The following is an 18,427-nucleotide window of genomic DNA, read 5'->3' as shown; positions in this document are numbered from 1 at the left end:
TTTTCTACTCTATTTACTAGGCAATTTTTGTTTAAATAGAATTGTACAACAATACACATAACGATCGTAAAAATATGTCATCGTTGACTTATATTACACATGATTATTTAGGCATCCAGCAACATTTTGTATAGTACTTTAAAACATATACATATCGCACTTATCATAATAAGTATATCGTTACATGTATTATGGATCGTAAATTGACATATTATTTGTGCGCCATATTCCAATGTTAACGTATTGATTATTGTACAAAAGAACATAATATAACGTTAAAGCTGTAACTGGAAGTACATACCTTATTGTTAAGCATAGTGAGCTTCATCTCATCTCAACTTCTTTCTTAACAGTTTTAAATTGTTCTTTGTCATACATTTTTAATTTTCTGCCTAATGTATTTCTAATCAATGTATGTTAAAACCTTTTTTCTAAATAATTAATTTTTTTCGTAGTTTTGAAACAATCGATTACTTATTTTTATGTAATGTGTATGTGGTAATATTATATATGTACATATATATTACACATATATATTTTCTCTTTATATTTTGCCTTTTTCGAGATTATTCAGTATATAAATTATTAATATTATTTGAGAGAATGAGACATATATGTGCAGCAAAAGGCATATGATAATAATAAAGTTATTTTTATAAGTTTGCACCCCCCCATTTTTATAAATTCACATTTTATTCCAAACATAATTAACTAATCGGATAAATTTATACTTTCCTTAACTTTACATACGATAATTTTTAGTCATTAAATTTACTATTACTAATTGGAAATCTATATTATTATTAAAAGATCTACTACTTACTAATTATTTACTAGATTTTCAATATGTCTCATTTCGAAAGTTGCCGCCATTCGATCAACCAATCCGATCGCCAGCAATCGGCAATAATTGGAGGACCGACCGTGGACCTAAAGCCCGTATCAGACTACGCATTGAAGATTGAGATTCAAAATTCAAGATTGAAATTTGACCAATCAGAATAAAGAAATTTTAGTCCTTTTTGTTCTGGTTAGTCAAATTCCAATCTTTAATCTTCAATCTTCAATTTTCAATGCGTAGTCTGATACGGGCTTAAAGGGTGCGATTATTCCGCGCCGACATCGAGAAATACGCGCACGAGGCGCGTATCTTGTATGTGCGTAATCTCGACCGTTAGAAAATTGCGCCATTTTTTTTTCAGTTACCGAGTGAGTCGAATTGTTTAGCGGAAAGTAGCCGCGTAATCGGGTGCACGCGAAAAGACGACCGGGAGCTTGTTCTCGGAGCGGTGTTCCAAGTCACACGCGGACGAGTTATTAGTTCACGTTGTACGTTAGTCTGGCAGGATAATCGTCATCCACGTGCGCGGTACGAGAGCGTCATCGAAGGACAGGCGGGCTTGATCATCGATCGAAATAAACGAGAAAACGAAAACAGGCGTCCGGCGGTGGCCTGCCTGTTTGCACATCGTAATCACGGTCGAGCCGTTAAAGCGGGCTTGTTTTATAGTAAGGATCGCGATTATACTCACAAGTGAGGAACAAAATGTCGGTGGACACGCTGAGCGACTCTGAATTGCGGACGAAGCTGATGGAATACGGTTACCCGGTGGGACCGGTGACGCAGACGACCCGCAAGATACTCGTCAAGAAATTGAAGAACCTCATCGATTCCTTGGCTGCGAGGTGAGCGTTTTTCCTCAGTGAAGATGTCCCGAAGAAGAGTTTTCTTTTAGCCGTGTCATATTTATATACATTTTTCGCGCTCGAGACAAGTATGTATTTAGTATCTGTGGAAGAGAGAAAGAGAGAGAGAAGAGTCAGAGCAGAGAAATCGGATACAATTTCGTCAAGTTTAAATTTCGCATATACTAGCACGCGATAATATGATTCTTACGTTTATTCATGGATAGGTAAAAGATGATTTTCTTCTCATGTACCTATAACATCAGAAATTATAATCAGTCTCAATATTAGACAGAAAAAAGATGTATAAACAACACAATACTTGTCTTGTTTTGTTTGTGAAATATGATACAAAGTTTTTTCTTTTTGCGCCAGTTACTATTTAACTTAACTTCCTTGAAATTATTATGTTTTTGAAGCAAATAGTATGTTAAAAACATTTTCTGCATCAAAGTCTTGTAAAGAGAATTTCAACAATGTTAATAAGACAGACTCCAGTCTGGAAATTTGCTTTATTTTCAATTAGATAACAATATTTTAAATATGTATGTATATTTTATATTTGTATCTTTATCCAATATTTTTTTTCATCTGTGTATTAGATATAGCAGCGATGACACAGATGACGACACAAACACTAATGTCATTAAGAAGAAAAAGAGTTCAAATTTGCGTCGGCAAACGCTAGCGAATCCTATGCCTCCACCTTCAATTATTCCTCCTGATGCTACAAATGTAACAAAGAATCCAGTTAAGGAGAATTTATCACCACCTCATTCAGAATTCAAGGATCCCAATGCAACGGATTTCGACAACTCGAGCGTGTCTTCTACGACTCGTGTAACATCAAAAACTACACACAACAAATTTATCAAAACACAAAGATCTTATGCATCCGATGGTTTGGAGACTGGATCGGATTCGGATGTAGTGGAAGATACTGGAAGCACTTATGTACGCTCATATGATAAATACCTGTCCAATCCGAGTAACAGATTGTCTGATACTCGAGTATATGATCGTGGATCGTTCGATTATGATCAAACGTCGAAAACCAGACCTGTCCACATAACAAAGGACATGAAGTATAATGTTTCTCCTGTGAAGCCAAGTGTCTCCTCAATTCAGTTTACAAAAGAAGACGTGAGTGGAAGAGATATTACAAATCAGAAAGATCTTGCAAGCTATGAAACTCCATTTTTATCAGAGTTTACAAGAAGACTTAGTTCACAATCTCTGATAAATACATCACTGACATTGCCGAATTTAAAAAGTAAGCGCATTTTCTTTTATGCATGTGATAAAAAAAAAAAAAAAAAAAAAAAAAAAGAAAAAAATTTAATAAGTTAAGAAAAAATTTAATATATCTCAATATAAAAAAAATTATTTCAAATAAGAAAAGAGTGAGAAAATTATAACATTCAAAAATTATACATCCAAAGTTAATTTAATATTAAAAAAAAAAAAGAATTTTTTAAATTGCACTATATGGGGAAGATATGTTTGTAACAAGCTTTAATTTCATTTATTTCGAATTAAGTATAACTTATTGCTGATTATATACAAGATATTTTAGAGCCACTAAATATTCTTATAATCATGATTTTATTAATCAATTTAATTTTTCTTTAGGGAAAATGTCGAAAAAAATCATTATCATATAACTTTTATATATCCTTATATATTCTTATAACTAAGCTTAAAATTAAAATTCTCTTAAATTCTATTAAACCTGAAATTAAAAGAAAAATATAATTTTATCATGTATATTTTTTCTGACACTTAATTTGCCAGAAGCTTATGTTTCTAATCAAATCAGTTACTTGACAACATACTTGTCTGGTTTGAAATGTGGGGGATTTTTAGTAATTATATTGTATATTATATTAATGATACAAAATCGCTTATACACTTTCTGATTTGTGCAAATTTTATTTCGCAAAATATTTTTTTATAATTTTATATTTAGATCCTACATTACGACACACTCTATCGTCCGGTTTACCAGAGGTCAAGGAAAGAGATTCAAATGGTCATTTTTCATCCTTAAGGACCATGTATTCGCCATCGAATCAGCCGACAAGGTATGCATGAATTATTATTTTATCTCAATTATTATATGTAATATAATGTAGACAAACATTGTTTAGTTCGAGACACAGCGCGTCATCCGCCGATAGAGTCCGAGATATCATTAGTAGAGCAGCTTACAAACCATCGACGACGAATACAAGAGAGGATGTACGAAACAATCAGAACATTGTATCAATGGGTCTCGTGGCGGTACTTGCCTTATTTTTTGTAGTCCTTGCAATAATATATCTGGGACTTGGTAATCGAGATGGGAAAACCGAGACCCTTCCATCGATTTCAACGGGTAGGTATGCAGAGATTTAAAAAAAATAAAAAAAAAAAAATTTCCGAAGAATATATGTTTTTGCTTCTCATAAGTAACGGAGCGCAAAGCGCACAATATATAACGCTCTTTTCTAGATCAATTTCAGGCCATAATAAAGTCGAGAATTTTTATTGTACATTTCTTCGTTATTACTAACGTTCAATCTCTTTCATTAGTATTTTTATAAAATTAAAATAATTACCAAGACTATAAGTTAGATGTTAGATATACAAGGAACTCTCTTAAATATGTATTTTTCTTTCTCTATATTCATGTATAATAAATATCATATACTTCTTGAATTAATTTGGATATTTTATTTCCTTTTCCCGTTCTCTTATATATTATATCTGTTTGTTCCAATATATTTCAACTATTTACGGACACACGCGTATTTTATTAATTTAGTCTGTAATATAATGCGCGTTCATGCATATATATAACATGAAAAAATATAATTTATTGAGAACTTTGGAAAATTGTTAAGTAAAAGATATTACTTAGCTTCTTCTAAAACTGGTTTCATAGCAAAATTCTTTATTTTTCTGTCAAAAAAAAAAAAAAAAAATGTGATTAATATGGTTTATTTATTAAATTTTTTTGTATTGTTTTACAGAACTAGCAAAATATTTTCAAACATTATTTATAAATTGAAGTATTTTTTAAATCTTAAGTGCAGTAACTTATTTAGCAATTGCAGCTTATCAAATCTAATTAATTTATCTGTATTGTATATAAGAAGAAAGAGGAAAGAAAGTAGTTTCAAACATAAAGCAATTATGAATGACAATTCTCTTTTAGGTCAATTTTTTTAAGTAAAAGATTATAATTATTTTTAGGATTAAAAGCTTCATCGCAAAATACCTATGCTCCTTGTTTATAATACGGCTTTTATTTGAAAAGCTAGCAATTTGTCACTTGAAATACACAAAAATTATTTTTATTTGATCCGTGTTTATAACTATATGATTTACTCTATACTATATATGTGACATATTGATAATCATAATTTATAATGCTATATATTCCTGTATTTATAGATAACAACATACCGCAATGTTTTTCACCAATTGATTCTCAGCTTAAACAACCTGGAGTGAATTGTGTATTGAAGCAAAACGTAGAGTCTGTGTTGCAACTTATAAGACGTGTACATCCCATTCTAATGAAAAAGGCAATGTCTAAAATATGCGAGAACTCAAATGAGAAACCATACTTGATTGATAAAGATATTATAGAGATGTTTATGAGCGACAAAGTGGTAGGTTGAGTATTAAAAGTAACTGTACACAACGGTATAATAACTATCAATAATCGTAATCTATTTCGTTTTCAGACGAGCCTCGAGGTGAAAGACGATCTACACAGTGCACAGGTTTTAATCTTTAAGAATTCCAAATGGGGTATTTCGCTTATTGAAATAAATGATGATAACGAAGAGACTTTCAAAGTATTGGATGCTTTAGTAAGTATATAATATGTCAATCCATCATGTGCTCATATTATTAGATATTAAAGCATTTGTTTAATCATTGCAGGAGGAAATATTGTTCGCTCGTCATAATGAGAAACTTGGAATGACAATTCTAAACCCTGAGCTGCCAATGCAATGCCTTGTTAAAAACAAGCTTTTTACCATCTTTTCTTCTCTCCTTATAGTTGCAATCGGTAAAGTTCTAACAGACTGTTTATTTGAAAAAACTTATTGAATCTTGTTACAAGTTACTTATGTGCATGTTCTGATGATAATGCTCAATATGATGCATTATTTGTATATTTATAAGATTACTATCTATTACTTATAATGATATGTATGGTATACTTTAGTAAAATAGTTGCATCTTAAAATAATTTTCTGTTTTGCTGATATAATTTTATTTTTCATATATCAAACTGATATTACTCTGTGACAAAGCATTTCTTTCTTTAATTACAATCATCATATAACGCAATTGCATAGTGTGATTTATTAATATTTGAATATATAATGATTTAATACATGATGTAAATAAATAGATGAAAAAAGAAAGAAGTGCCAAAACTGTTCACAAAATAACATCTGTTCATAAGATGTATTCTGTATACAGAATAGATAGAAATATATATGTAATGAAAGATTTGTAATAGTGGCTATGTATCTTCAGTTTTATTAACAGGTATTGGGATTTATAAATCGTATCTTTGGTATATAAAATACAAGAAATGTACGGAAAGAGAGGTATTTAAGCTTGTTAGTGAAATCATAAGTATTGTTGAGACGCATCATCAAAATGCGTCCGCGCAACCCGGTGGTGCGCAGGAAAGTTTTCTCGCTATAAACCATGTGCGAGACAATCTTATTCCACCAAAAGATCGCAAAAGAATGACAAGTCTCTGGGAAAAGGCAGTAAAATTTTTAGATGAAAATGAATCTAGGTAAGAGAAGTCTCCGCCCATCACTGTGTTATATTACTTTCATCGCTTATGGTTACAAGAAATACAGAAAAATAACGGGATATAATTCTAATCTTCAGAATTCGACGAGAAGTACAACAAGTAGCAGGAGAAGAATTCCATGTATGGCGATGGTTGCCGAATAACACTTTAAATAAATCTCCCGTGCAGAGCGGGATCTCGGGTAAAAAACCGAAAGTCTGGCAAGGACAAGCATTCGAAACAATGGAGGGATCAGTTAATAGTTTGACTTGTTCACCAACACCTTGCCTGAAAATCAGACATATGTTTGACCCAGACATGTAAGTCATAATAATTTATATGCATATATCTAACAATAAGAGAGATTGGTTAGTAATAATGTAAACGATTTAAATTGTTTTTTGTTATGATATAGCGAAACCGAAGATGATTGGGAGACAAGAGTACAGGATGCCATTTTGGAAAAATGCGGGGAGGGCGTAAAGATACTCCACATTCGCATAGATATCGGTAGCCGTGAAGGTTGTGTTTATATGAAATGCATGTCACAAAAAGATGCTGGTGAAGCTTATAGAGCGTTACACGGATGTTGGTTTGATGGTATGTCATAGGCTATAAGTATTATATATGTAAAATATCATGTAAAATTTTCATATACTATTCACATGGTATTATTGCAATATTGTTGCATTGTTACAAAGATATATGAAATACTAACATAAGAGTGTTAAAAGTAACATAGATACATAACTTGATATCCAATAGAATAATTGGAATCTTGCATACTACCTATGCCAGTGTTATATCAATTCTAAAATAGTTAATATTTTAATAGAGAACAATGTCATGCTTCTAATGAATTTTTTCTCTTTTTTTCCTAGGTAAATTAGTGACTGTGAAGTACCTGAGATTAGAGCGTTATCACGAGCGATTTCCGGATGCCGCTCGTTGTATAACGCCTCTCAAGCCAAGTAATAATCAACGATTATCCATGCAAGCGCATTATTGGCAGAGTCCTGCCGAGGCAAATTAACAATTGGCGTTTCTGTTTGGATATTCGCAAGAAGAAGAATGAGCTCTCATGTCTGATCATACGCATAATTACTTGCTGACCAGAACTGACAGAACCTTTTTACCTTTTTTTTCAAAACTTATAAAATATCTTTGCGTGCTACAGCGTAAATACATAATACAGGATTGAAAACGCTTCTATTTTACAAGAGCATTTTTCTTTAATTCGCTAAATTGCGTATTATATTTTATATCTTTTAACTTGAGGACAGAGAAAATAAGTGTTTTTAATAGTTGAGTAATAATAATTAATATAATATTAATAATCAGTAATGTTAATATAATTAAATATGCTTTCAAAGAACTGTAAAAATATTTTAATCTGAGTTTTTTAATAGTATTTTCAAGTAGCAATACATATGCATAAATACAACACATATCGCATTCTTTATAGGCCTATCCAGCTTGATTTGCATCAGTTATATAAAGCATATATGCACAGAAAAGATAATCGTTTGTTTGATATACAGAAGATTGCAATACAGTTTCCTTTGTAATTAATTCGACTTTTCTGTGCATATTATGATTATCATTGGTAAAAATACATTCAATGATTTAAAGACATGATATTAACATATTAATGCTTTTTCTTGATAAAATTATTTTTTATGATGTATATTATAGAAATGTACAGTGTTTGAAGAATATATAAAATTAAGCAATTTTTAAAATAAAAAGAAAAAAATATAAAGTTAAATGATGAACAAAAATTGGAAAAATTAATTTTATTTAAACAGTAATAAAAAATTGTATCATAAAAAGGATATAAAGCTATTAGTGTATCAAATAAATTTAGTCGGGATACGGCAATAGAGCGTCGATATATCTCCAATATTATAAATTTATTTTATATATTTTTTCTATGAAAGAATACATATTTCTTACATCAACTATCTGAGCCGATTTAATTTTTTTGATCGCGGTATTTGCCGCGAGGGCGTTAGTGCACGACGAAATTTTCAAGTTTGTCATAACACGTTGAACATAACCTAGAATTTGATTCGCGAATGACGGACGTGTTACGAATGCGCTTAATTAATTAGCTGAATGCTACAAAATACTTGCACATATGAAAAGTTAAGAGAGTAGTGCGAGGAACTTTTGTGTATAAAAGGATTAAAAATGAAATATTCTACTTCGCCACCGGCGAGTCGATGTCATTCGCCTGTTCCGACAGAATTCTCATCTTCATTGCCAATGCCAATCGTTTACAGGTACTATGTCATATTATTTGTATTATTTTTTTGTTTTGTTTGAATATCTTTTTATAATAAAAAAAAAAAAACAAAAACGATTATCACACTATAGGCATAATTGTATGGGTGCTGCGACAAAATGTTACAAGTATTTGAGAAAACTGCTAAAATTCGAACAAATGGACTTTGAGTTTGCTGTTTGGCAAATGATATTTCTATTTGTAGCACCGCAGAAAGTATATAGAAACTTCCAAAACAGAAAACGTATGTTACCACTTAATAATATGCTGAAAGATATATGATATATTGAGTTGTCTAATATACTATATATTTTTGCAGAAACAAAATCACAATTTGCAAGAGATGATCCTGCATTTTTAGTGCTGGTTACATGCTGTCTCTGCGTGTCAACCATTGGTTTTGCTATAGTATTAAGCTTAAGATTCTTCCAATTTGTAAAGTTGTTATTTTATATGGTTTTCATCGATTACATAGGTGCGGGATTATTAATAGCGACAATATTTTGGTAAGTATATTAAATATCTTCAGATTTTTTATCAAATTGTACCTTTCCGAATGATATTCTCTTTTATAATAAGTTTTATATTTCCTCTTTTACAAGGTTTGTAACCAATCGGTATCTCAGGATAGACAGAACGCAAGATGTTGAATGGGGCTATACATTTGATATCCATTTAAATGCAGTATTTCCTCCTTTAATTATACTTCATATCTTACAATTATTTCTATACAATGGTATGAAATCCTACATATATATGTCTTCTTTCTCCTCTATCATATCAAATATTTAACTAAAAATTTTTCTCTTTTCCAGCTTTGATAAACAATGATACATTCTCTGCACGATTAGTTGGGAACACATTTTGGTTTATAGCTGCCAGTTATTATATTTACATTACATTTCTTGGTTACGCAAGTAAGTATATACATTAAAAGTGCAAAGTTTTTGCTTTATTTTGTATAATCTGATATGTATTTTGTATAATCTGATATTTGTATAATCTAATCTGATACTTGGTCTCTTTTGTTATATATATATTTATTGTTATTCTCACATTTCAGATATTGAAATACTTCATAAAACGCACTTGATATTATCCACATTACCGATAATATTATTAATATATATTACTACATTATGTGCGGGTGTCAACGTCAGTTACTTAGTTATGGAATTCTATCGTTATCGGGCTTTATAAATACGTTTTGTCACATGACTGCGAGGTGTGCTGAATTTTTATTAAATCCGCCTCTTGCATCGACATTAAAATAACCTGTTTACATCCAAATGCGATAAAATTTGTAATATTTTTATTTTGCATTAAAAATATTTTTAATAATATTTATTTTTTCTTTATGTATTTATGTTAGGAAACTTTGTAAATGCGACGTTTCAAATACAATTTGCGTAACAACAGAAGGAAAATGTTATGTTTAAATTTATTATGAGAGAGATACACCGAGATATATTTTATATATATAATCTAATAATTTATAAAATATAAAATATAAATATAAAACCATGATGTATATACGAAAATTTAGACGATAGGTTTGTGTTTCGAAAAATGTCTAGAAATTTTAATCTAGTGAATATTAAGCAATAGCCATCTTTGTTACGCAATTCTTATTACCAGAAAAGAAAGAGATTGATTGGTTACTGCGTCGCTCTTTCGATATATCTGCAAGAGCGAAATTTTCACCTCGTAGAGCTTCATCATGATTTCTGGGTCTATGCTTCATAACTGACACCAACGCCCTCCGAGATCATACAATGAGCATCAATGAACTAATCGTAAAATTTTAAATTGTGTCTATGATTTATTATTGCCAGCGTTCTTTTTTGCGGCTTCGTGTTTAATTTTATTTGCTTGACTTCTTTCCTATCGAATATATACATAATGAGTACACAAGCTTCTTCTGCAAAAATGAAAGAATTACGTTTACCAATCTCAAGGGTAAAAACAATCATGAAGAGTTCTCCTTATGTTGATACTGTCGGACAGGATGGATTGTACTTGGTTACAAAAGCTACGGTAAGAACGAAATATATAAACTTGAGGTTAAGGCTATATTCATTTATAATCGTATTACAATAAGTTTGTTAAGACGAATTCGGTAGGAATTCGACGATAGAGCGTATTATAATTTACTAATTAGATCTCGCTATTTTATTAATATCTCGATATATTGTCTTGGTACAATTTTACAGGAACTCTTCATACATTATCTAACAGAGGAGGCACATATGCAGAGTAACAAAGGATCTTCTTTGGATTATAAACACTTGGCAGAAGTGGTGCAGACAAACGACACACTGGAATTTCTCAGAGAGATAATGCCCAGAAAGATTACGGTCAGACAATTTAAGGAAATGATGGCAGCCAAGAATGCATCTCACAGTAGTTCCTCTGAAAGTAGCTCAGACTCAGACAGCGATAGTGATACAGATACAGATTCCTGCTCGGACAGTGACGAAACAAAAGCAGAAAATGGGAACACATCAGGCAGTGAGCGAGAAAGTGAAACTAAAGAGAACGGTGCCTGTCATTCGGATAGTGAAAGCAGTGTAAAAAGTGATAGCGAGGACAACAAGAGATGAGTATCATTGATCTCTTTATGTCCGACAGATAAACGCTTTGATTATTTTACAAATTTATGGATTGTTTTTTATAAAATTATCTGTACAGATCTATTAATATAAAGATCTACTAATATCAAGATTTATTGTGTATCTATATCAGTAGAAATACAAAGCAAATGGAATAACAAAGGCCCAAAATGACACAAAAGGCTATGAAAGATTGTTTTAAAGGAAAAGATATTATTTTTATATGTCTGCAATTGATGATAAATGCTTTCATTTATATTTTTGTATATATCATATAACATTCATTGATATCACATAAACACATTCATTTAATTATATTGATTATGCAATTAATGTTTCTTATATCAAAAATTATGATATTTATTCGTAATCGTGCACATTAATACATGTATAAAACTGGAGATTTTTATATATGATAAAAATAAATTGCAAATATCCTTACACACATATCTTGTTTTATTTGGAGTCTAATAATTTTTGTATCTTATATAATAATTGTTGTAGAAGTAGCATGTTTTTAAAATTTTCACATAATATAAAGTTAATAAAGCTAATTTTATACGTTAGCTTTTGTGTGTAATTATTAAATGATAATATATATATATTTATGTCTTTATATTTGTTATAATATTATAATACATATGTTCAAAATAATCAAATAGATGCAGTTTGGATGCTAGTCCTGATGCGACTTTATCGATTTAGATGTATCAAAATCGTTTTCGCTTAATTTCAAAGCTAAAAAATAAATCTCGGCTAATGCCACGATCAACGCACAAATTATACCTAAGAGTAATCTAAATCCGAAGTCTAGGTTTCCAACTATAAGCTCTACCCCGATGAATCCAAAAGCAAAGCCAGCTATCACAGAAAATATAAATTGCGCAACGGCAATCAATTGTTTATTTATCTGCCTCACTGCAAAATAATATTAGAAAGAGAGACATAAATTCTTTTACCAACACAGAATGATTAAAAACATTATATAACAATAGTATTTTGTTTACTTTGATATGCAATGCTATCTTCCGGTAGGAATTTCCGCATGGAATCGATGCTCTTCGTCATTTTTTGATAATCCCTAGTGTTTTGTTGCGCCTTTAATTTTTGTATTCTAGCCTCCAACTCTGGATTTCTTGGCGTCTCCTTTGGCGTTGGCAATATCACATCAGAATTATCGAAAAGTTCATGCAAGTAAATCATTTTTGTTGCAGTTTCTCTATATTTCTTTAAATATTTATTCAACCAGCTAAAATCTTCAATTTTTAACATAGCATTTGCAATTTTTTCTTTCTTAGATTTCTTAGATTTGCATAAAAATGTGATACCATTTGGAGCATCATTTATGTCTTTCACATTATTCAAGATAAAATCTATCAATCTTATAGAGGGTTTTATTGTTATAGTGGGATCTGTAATCGATTCTAATGGCATATTTACGTAAATTTTTATGTAAACTATTTTTTCTTAATAACTGGCATAGATTAGGTCTTTATTAAATACTAAAAAGCAATATGTAGATTAAAAATTAATGCGTTATCTTATGGCGTAATGTGTAACTTTTTTTCCAAATCAATATAGAATTCCTCTATCTCGTTTTCTTTTTCTTGGAAAGTTTGATCTACTCTTTGACATTTATCACTCATATCATTTATAAATTTTTCCCACTCCTTTCTTCTGGCTAATCTGTTTTCATTCAAAACACTGTCCTGTAACATCAAAATATCCACATAAATTCAATTTTGCCTTACAATATCTCGAAAATATCGATTTAGATTGTAAGTATAAAATCTATTCAATATACATACACTATCAAAATTTTCTTCTCTTTGTAAAACACGGCTACACATACTCAGTGCAACATCCACATTTGCTTTAAGACTAGGTAAATGACAATCTCCAAGTTGTTCAGTGCGATCTAACTGGCTTTCTTTCAATTCTGTTGAATATTCAAGAATTTTAAAAAGACGTTCCACTTCCCTATCAGCCCTTTTTTCCTAAAATAAATACAACTATTTAGATCTAGCAGTTTTAAAAACCTATTACTCGCATTATGTCTTTAAATTAAACGTGAACTTGAATTAAATTGTGAATGTATAAAAGCTTAGATAATACAATATAAAATCATTGATGCTCTCATAATATATAGAAAAAATTACATAAAAATTGATAATTCAAAAAAGAAGTTTGGAAAGTGTATTAAAGAAATTGACTGCGGACAATAACAATTACAGTTTCCGTTAATATCTTTATTTACAATTATATATTAAATGTCAAACTTTAGTCGTAGGTTATGTTCACGTATCTATATCCATATCTTAATCAAATATCTGTAATTAAATCCGGTTTAGAATCCCATTAACATCATTGTAACGATCAAGATAATATTGTTATGTATTGGGATTCGCAATCAGTTTTTACCTGAAACTCTCGCAAGAAGAATGTAATTTCTCCTTGGACGAAGGGACGATGGTCGAATAACCTGCTCCAGATTTCGCCCGTGTCTACGAAAACGTGATCGCGTATGATACAAAGATTATGATAATGTTTAAACGGTAAAAATGTTCGTTTTTGTATTTATAGGGATACATATGTATGTATGATCATACAGTGATTGCCGCACCTTTGGTTATAGACGCCATATCTGTGTCAGGCGAGGAGTGGAAACAGAACAGACGGTGCATCGTCAGACACACGACACACCTTCGTCGTCACATGACTGGGTTGTGCCACTGCACTGATTGCATCGTCGTTGTACTGGGTGTCGCAGAATTGGCGAAAAACATTTGATAACATCGAGAAAATGTATTATAATTGTATTTTTGGATAAAAATATTCTGCGACAGTCTCATCGCTCGAAACCGACAGAATCTCATTAATAAAGACTCACTCTACTTCGAAAAAAATGTAAAGCTTTTATGTTAATTCTTAATAAAACTTATATTAATTCGAATATATAATTACGGACTCTCTCCTCGACATCACTGATGGAAAAAAAATTATTACTTTTCATCAACATTGATTATTGATTGTTTCATACGAGATTCGCAGCAAACTTGATTAGCGTGCAAATATTAAAGGTTTTTAAAATAAAACACAAGTTCATTAAAAATATACGCATATAGTATAATATTGAATATCCTGAATCTATTTTTTATCTACCTAGAATTTTAATTTTATATATATCAGAAAAGGTTTACATTTAATTGATAGATTTAATAGAATGGAATTATTCTTTCTTCTTAAGTAAATTATTTCTTAAATATGACAAAACGATTCCGTTTATTGTTTATAATTTCCAAAAAATTATAATTAAACTCTGATGGAGAAGATTTTTCGGGAATTAAGCTTTGAAGGTATATATAAATGGAATTTTAAAAAGGTGAATACAAAAGAGTCGAGTACACAGGATCGATAAAATGTCAAAACAATGCGTCCACGTGTGCTCCGTTTAATAGCGTTCACGTTCATGGAAATTTTGCGTACATTTTTTGCCAAAGCGACGGTATCGTTACGTAGATGATACGTACATACACATCAGTAAACGCATACACGCATTCGACATATTCTCGAGTTACATTCGCGCGACAATGATTATCGTTGTGAGAATGCAATGTTGAATATTGATGTAAAATTCGAATCTGTTGCGAAGAGGATGCCACGATTAACAATGGTATCACGTGATTATGCGTGCATTCCGTTGCGTGCATTTAGGGGAGGGTAGGAGTGATTACGCGGGTCTATATATATACCTATGCTACGTTCTGTTCGATCGTCCGTGATAATCGCGGTTTATTCGTGACGTGACGAGATCTAATTGAGGTGCAATGAAAAGAGCGGTGTATTTTGTCTTTATAATTGCAATTGCGCGTTTGGCAATGTAAGATCGTAATCTTAGAAAAATTTCAGTATTTTTAATGAATTAAAATAAAATAAAATAAAATAATGTCAATTTTTTTACAAAATTATTGATCTAACATAAATTATATATTCTTTTTTTCTTGAAAATTATTAATAGTAAATTAAAAGTTTTTTTTGCTAATCTGATAAAATCTTTTAAAAGCGTATAATGGATTTTATTTGTTTTTCATCTTGCAATCATTAATCTAATTGCAATTTTATGTTTGTTAAAAAATTCTACTCTTCAAGGCAAGAGGAAGTTACGAAGGGCGTTTGTAATTGTGCGGTATCCACTGTTCCGGCAACGGAACCGATAATACAACACACGCTTCCGTGCAATGTGAGTTGTGATCAAGAAGGTCTTGAGAAGTGTCAACAATTATGTATCGCCTTGGTGAATATATTCCTATATTATTTTCATACTATTTTTTATACATTTATTTTTCATTAACTATATTTTTTATTTTCTACTGGAGAGAATATATAAACGTATAAATGATTTAAAATAATAATTGCGATATTTCATTATTAAAAATATTGGAAGTCAATCAATGGAAAAAATAATATAGAAATAATAAATTTCTGTGCTCAGGCTGAAACCGTTCGAGATACAGTACCAATGCTGATTTGCGAGAAATTGGACACGCATGTCAACAAATTGAAAGTGAGCAATATATCTCATTTTTTTCTCATTTTTAAAATACGCACATAATTGTTTTCATTTAAAAAACTGGAGTAGAAAAATATGTATGTATCCGCTAAGCTTCTCTTCTAATTAGTGTTTATCTTTATGTAAAAAGTTTTGGATTTTTTAAAAGTATTGTTTCTGGTAATAAAAGCGTGACAAATTATCATTTTCTGTTTTTTTTTTGTAGGTAGCTTTATACATGAAATCATGTGATTTGTCTTTTTGGGCATTCACTGGTTTGGAAAGCGCAGAGCCTATCTGCTGTCACGAAGGGAAAGCAGTTACTTGTGATGAGATGATGACAATAGAAAATTAACGAGCTGAGAATCCAACTCATTATTTCTTGCTCATTTACATCATTAACGAATATTTTACGTAGTGCGAATACATCATATTCATAATTTTTAATATAAAATATTTGTAATTAGTAATTCCGTTTTGCAAATTTATATAAATTAACTAAATAAGAGAGCAATTATATATACACACGAATAATAAAATATATAAGCAACAATAGCAGATCTGCTAAATTTATTCAAAGAATGAATTCAAAGAATGTCATTTTGGGAGCGTTATTTGATATACATTTGTAATCTTTGTTGTCTTTAACAAAGCTCGGATACCAAGACTGAGACTGCCAAGAAATCTACCTACTACTGAAGTCTCTATACAGATGGTAAACCTTTAGCTTAAAATACAATAATATTGTTCTACGTCTCCAAAATATCTGATTCTTCTCGGAACGAAAGATCTGCACAATGAAAAAATTGTTTATATCCTGCCTCATATCTTTTTTGTGTAAAAAAAATTGGGTAAATTAATTTTTAAATAATATATGTTAATAAAATCAAAATAAAATGTAAAAAAAATGAAAAAGAAAAAGCGCATTTATTTTACAAATAATATCTATTTTGACGAGAAAGAAAATTTCAATCTCTCTCTCTCTCTCTCATCGAATATAATATTTATTTTTCCACTCATACGGGTATTCCATAATATTTATGACTTTAATGATAATTTCTTTGACAAGTTTAGAATAAATTTGTTCTTAGCAAAAAATTGTCGAGGTACTCTAATAGTTTTCGATATAAATTTAAAAATTATCAAGGATTTCAACTTATAAAATATAAGGATATAAACTTTTTTATAAATTTTTAAAAGTTACACAGATTTGCGAAAATTTATTTCTATTTATTCATACTTAAACTTTCAAGCTATTATAAAGAACTTGCTTCTTCTGATAAAGTATATTCTTTCTCTATAATCTTCATTTAATCCCTTTTCAGTTGTTCATCTTTCAAAATGTTAATTCAATTATATTCTTAATCTTTTATTCGCCACTTAAAAGTGATAATCTTTTATCCGCACCTAAAATAAATGTTGTAATAGAGATGTATAAAAGATATTTTAATTCTTTCAGAGAAAGATGTTTGATTGTTTTATTACTTGAAAATGTAATATACACAAAAAACATTCTTGAAATTATTAGAAATAGTTTTCGATAATACGAAATGTTTGTTTGATAAAAACGCAACGATCTGTTTTCCGCATTTTCCACGATATATTACGAGGCCAAGCGCCGATTATCGGTAGAGATTTAATCAAGCACTTGTGCTCTCTCGTGTAAAAGTCAAAGCTCGAAGGAGAGCATGCTTGAAAGCATTAAACGGTATTCGTTTTCAACCGAATCTCTTTTCGCAAAGTACAACTATCACGACCGACTATACAAGATGCATTGTCAGATACAGAAGTCATACATGCACATCCTTCGATGTGTACAATCGATCTTTCTTCGATAGAAATTTCAATAAAAATTTAATTATAAAATAATCGAATATTAAGAAAAGATCTGATATTTTCCTCTCCATTAAATTCCAGAAGAATATAACCAGAGTATAATAAAATCTTATCTTCGAGCCATCTCATCTTGTTTTAACAGAGATTTAACTTCAAACTTGTCAAGCAAGCTCGAAAGTATTGAGAGAAGTTACAATAAACAATAGTTCTTGATGAGAGTTTTGTTAAGATCGAATCGACTTTAAACTCGATCCGAGCTCGATTCCGACACTATTCTCACGTTTCATGATCTACCTATCCTGTATACGTCAGATACGTGGATCCTGCCCGTGTCCAAGTATAAACGTATCCTGAGTCCATTTCATCCACCGACTTGAGATACCCTCTATTTCGATGATAGCATTCTCAGAGAGTCTTGTCCCAGAAGCCACCGCATTGAATGGACGGTTTGTTATCGCTTTCCCTCTCTCCGATTTCCTGTAGACGAGTCCTCCTCCAAATTCCAACGCACTCGGTAGGTATATAGAACTCGCCAGTTGCACAAGCCATTGTGTAACCGAGGTTTTGTCGTCCATTCTTTGATCGATTTTAATGATTGCGCCATGTTCGAAGATGAGTTTTGATCGCGCAATTCCCGGATCGAG

The 18,427-nt window shown here is 30.7% G+C and overlaps 5 protein-coding genes across 9 annotated transcripts; 4 read left to right on the top strand and 1 right to left on the bottom strand.

Moving 5' to 3' along the window:
* The first annotated feature begins 1,169 nt into the window (after positions 1-1,169).
* Positions 1,170-7,945, top strand: LOC115235301 (inner nuclear membrane protein Man1). Of its 4 annotated transcripts, none has more exons than XM_029806974.1 (11): positions 1,170-1,686; positions 2,289-2,959; positions 3,656-3,770; positions 3,822-4,063; positions 5,125-5,345; positions 5,421-5,549; positions 5,623-5,752; positions 6,241-6,499; positions 6,598-6,819; positions 6,915-7,099; positions 7,381-7,945. In XM_029806974.1, exons 1-11 carry the CDS (start codon positions 1,547-1,549, stop codon positions 7,530-7,532), a joined length of 2,466 nt encoding a protein of 821 aa, XP_029662834.1. In that variant the 5' UTR covers positions 1,170-1,546; the 3' UTR covers positions 7,533-7,945. The 4 variants fall into 4 exon arrangements, with proteins under 4 accessions (XP_029662834.1, XP_029662833.1, XP_029662835.1 ...); XM_029806973.1 differs by having other exon boundaries at positions 1,547-1,686; positions 6,229-6,499; XM_029806975.1 differs by having other exon boundaries at positions 1,547-1,686; positions 3,837-4,063; positions 6,229-6,499; positions 7,381-7,532.
* Positions 7,946-8,344: 399 nt separating this feature from the next.
* LOC115235308 (protein unc-50 homolog) lies at positions 8,345-10,207 on the top strand. The gene is made up of 6 exons (XM_029807006.1): positions 8,345-8,784; positions 8,879-9,030; positions 9,106-9,292; positions 9,389-9,522; positions 9,602-9,703; positions 9,850-10,207. The coding sequence occupies exons 1-6, from the start codon at positions 8,693-8,695 to the stop codon at positions 9,984-9,986; spliced, it is 804 nt and encodes a 267-aa protein (XP_029662866.1). The 5' UTR covers positions 8,345-8,692; the 3' UTR covers positions 9,987-10,207.
* A 321-nt stretch (positions 10,208-10,528) lies between these two features.
* Positions 10,529-11,584, top strand: LOC115235314 (chromatin accessibility complex protein 1). Its single transcript, XM_029807017.1, has 2 exons — positions 10,529-10,823; positions 11,000-11,584. The coding sequence occupies exons 1-2, from the start codon at positions 10,689-10,691 to the stop codon at positions 11,387-11,389; spliced, it is 525 nt and encodes a 174-aa protein (XP_029662877.1). The 5' UTR covers positions 10,529-10,688; the 3' UTR covers positions 11,390-11,584.
* A 250-nt stretch (positions 11,585-11,834) lies between these two features.
* LOC115235311 (biogenesis of lysosome-related organelles complex 1 subunit 5-like) lies at positions 11,835-14,173 on the bottom strand. Of its 2 annotated transcripts, XM_029807008.1 has the most exons (5): positions 14,008-14,082; positions 13,820-13,902; positions 13,207-13,395; positions 12,406-13,107; positions 11,835-12,316 (listed from the first exon to the last, which is right to left on the bottom strand). In XM_029807008.1, exons 4-5 carry the CDS (start codon positions 12,830-12,832, stop codon positions 12,075-12,077), a joined length of 669 nt encoding a protein of 222 aa, XP_029662868.1. In that variant the 5' UTR covers positions 12,833-13,107; positions 13,207-13,395; positions 13,820-13,902; positions 14,008-14,082; the 3' UTR covers positions 11,835-12,074. The 2 variants fall into 2 exon arrangements, with proteins under 2 accessions (XP_029662868.1, XP_029662869.1); XM_029807009.1 differs by lacking the exon at positions 11,835-12,316 and having other exon boundaries at positions 12,613-13,107; positions 14,022-14,173.
* Positions 14,174-14,609: 436 nt separating this feature from the next.
* On the top strand, positions 14,610-16,818 carry LOC115235316. The gene is made up of 4 exons (XM_029807019.1): positions 14,610-15,278; positions 15,548-15,692; positions 15,891-15,962; positions 16,174-16,818. Exons 1-4 carry the CDS (start codon positions 15,226-15,228, stop codon positions 16,300-16,302), a joined length of 399 nt encoding a protein of 132 aa, XP_029662879.1. The 5' UTR covers positions 14,610-15,225; the 3' UTR covers positions 16,303-16,818.
* The last annotated feature ends 1,609 nt before the right edge of the window (positions 16,819-18,427 follow it).

The sequence above is a fragment of the Formica exsecta genome, unplaced genomic scaffold (assembly GCF_003651465.1).
Source record: "Formica exsecta isolate Colony F162 unplaced genomic scaffold, ASM365146v1 scaffold218, whole genome shotgun sequence".
In the NCBI taxonomy this organism is placed as follows: domain Eukaryota; kingdom Metazoa; phylum Arthropoda; class Insecta; order Hymenoptera; family Formicidae; genus Formica; species Formica exsecta.
The sequence above is the reverse complement of the archived record's forward strand: the minus strand, read 5'-3'. Positions and strand labels throughout refer to the sequence as shown.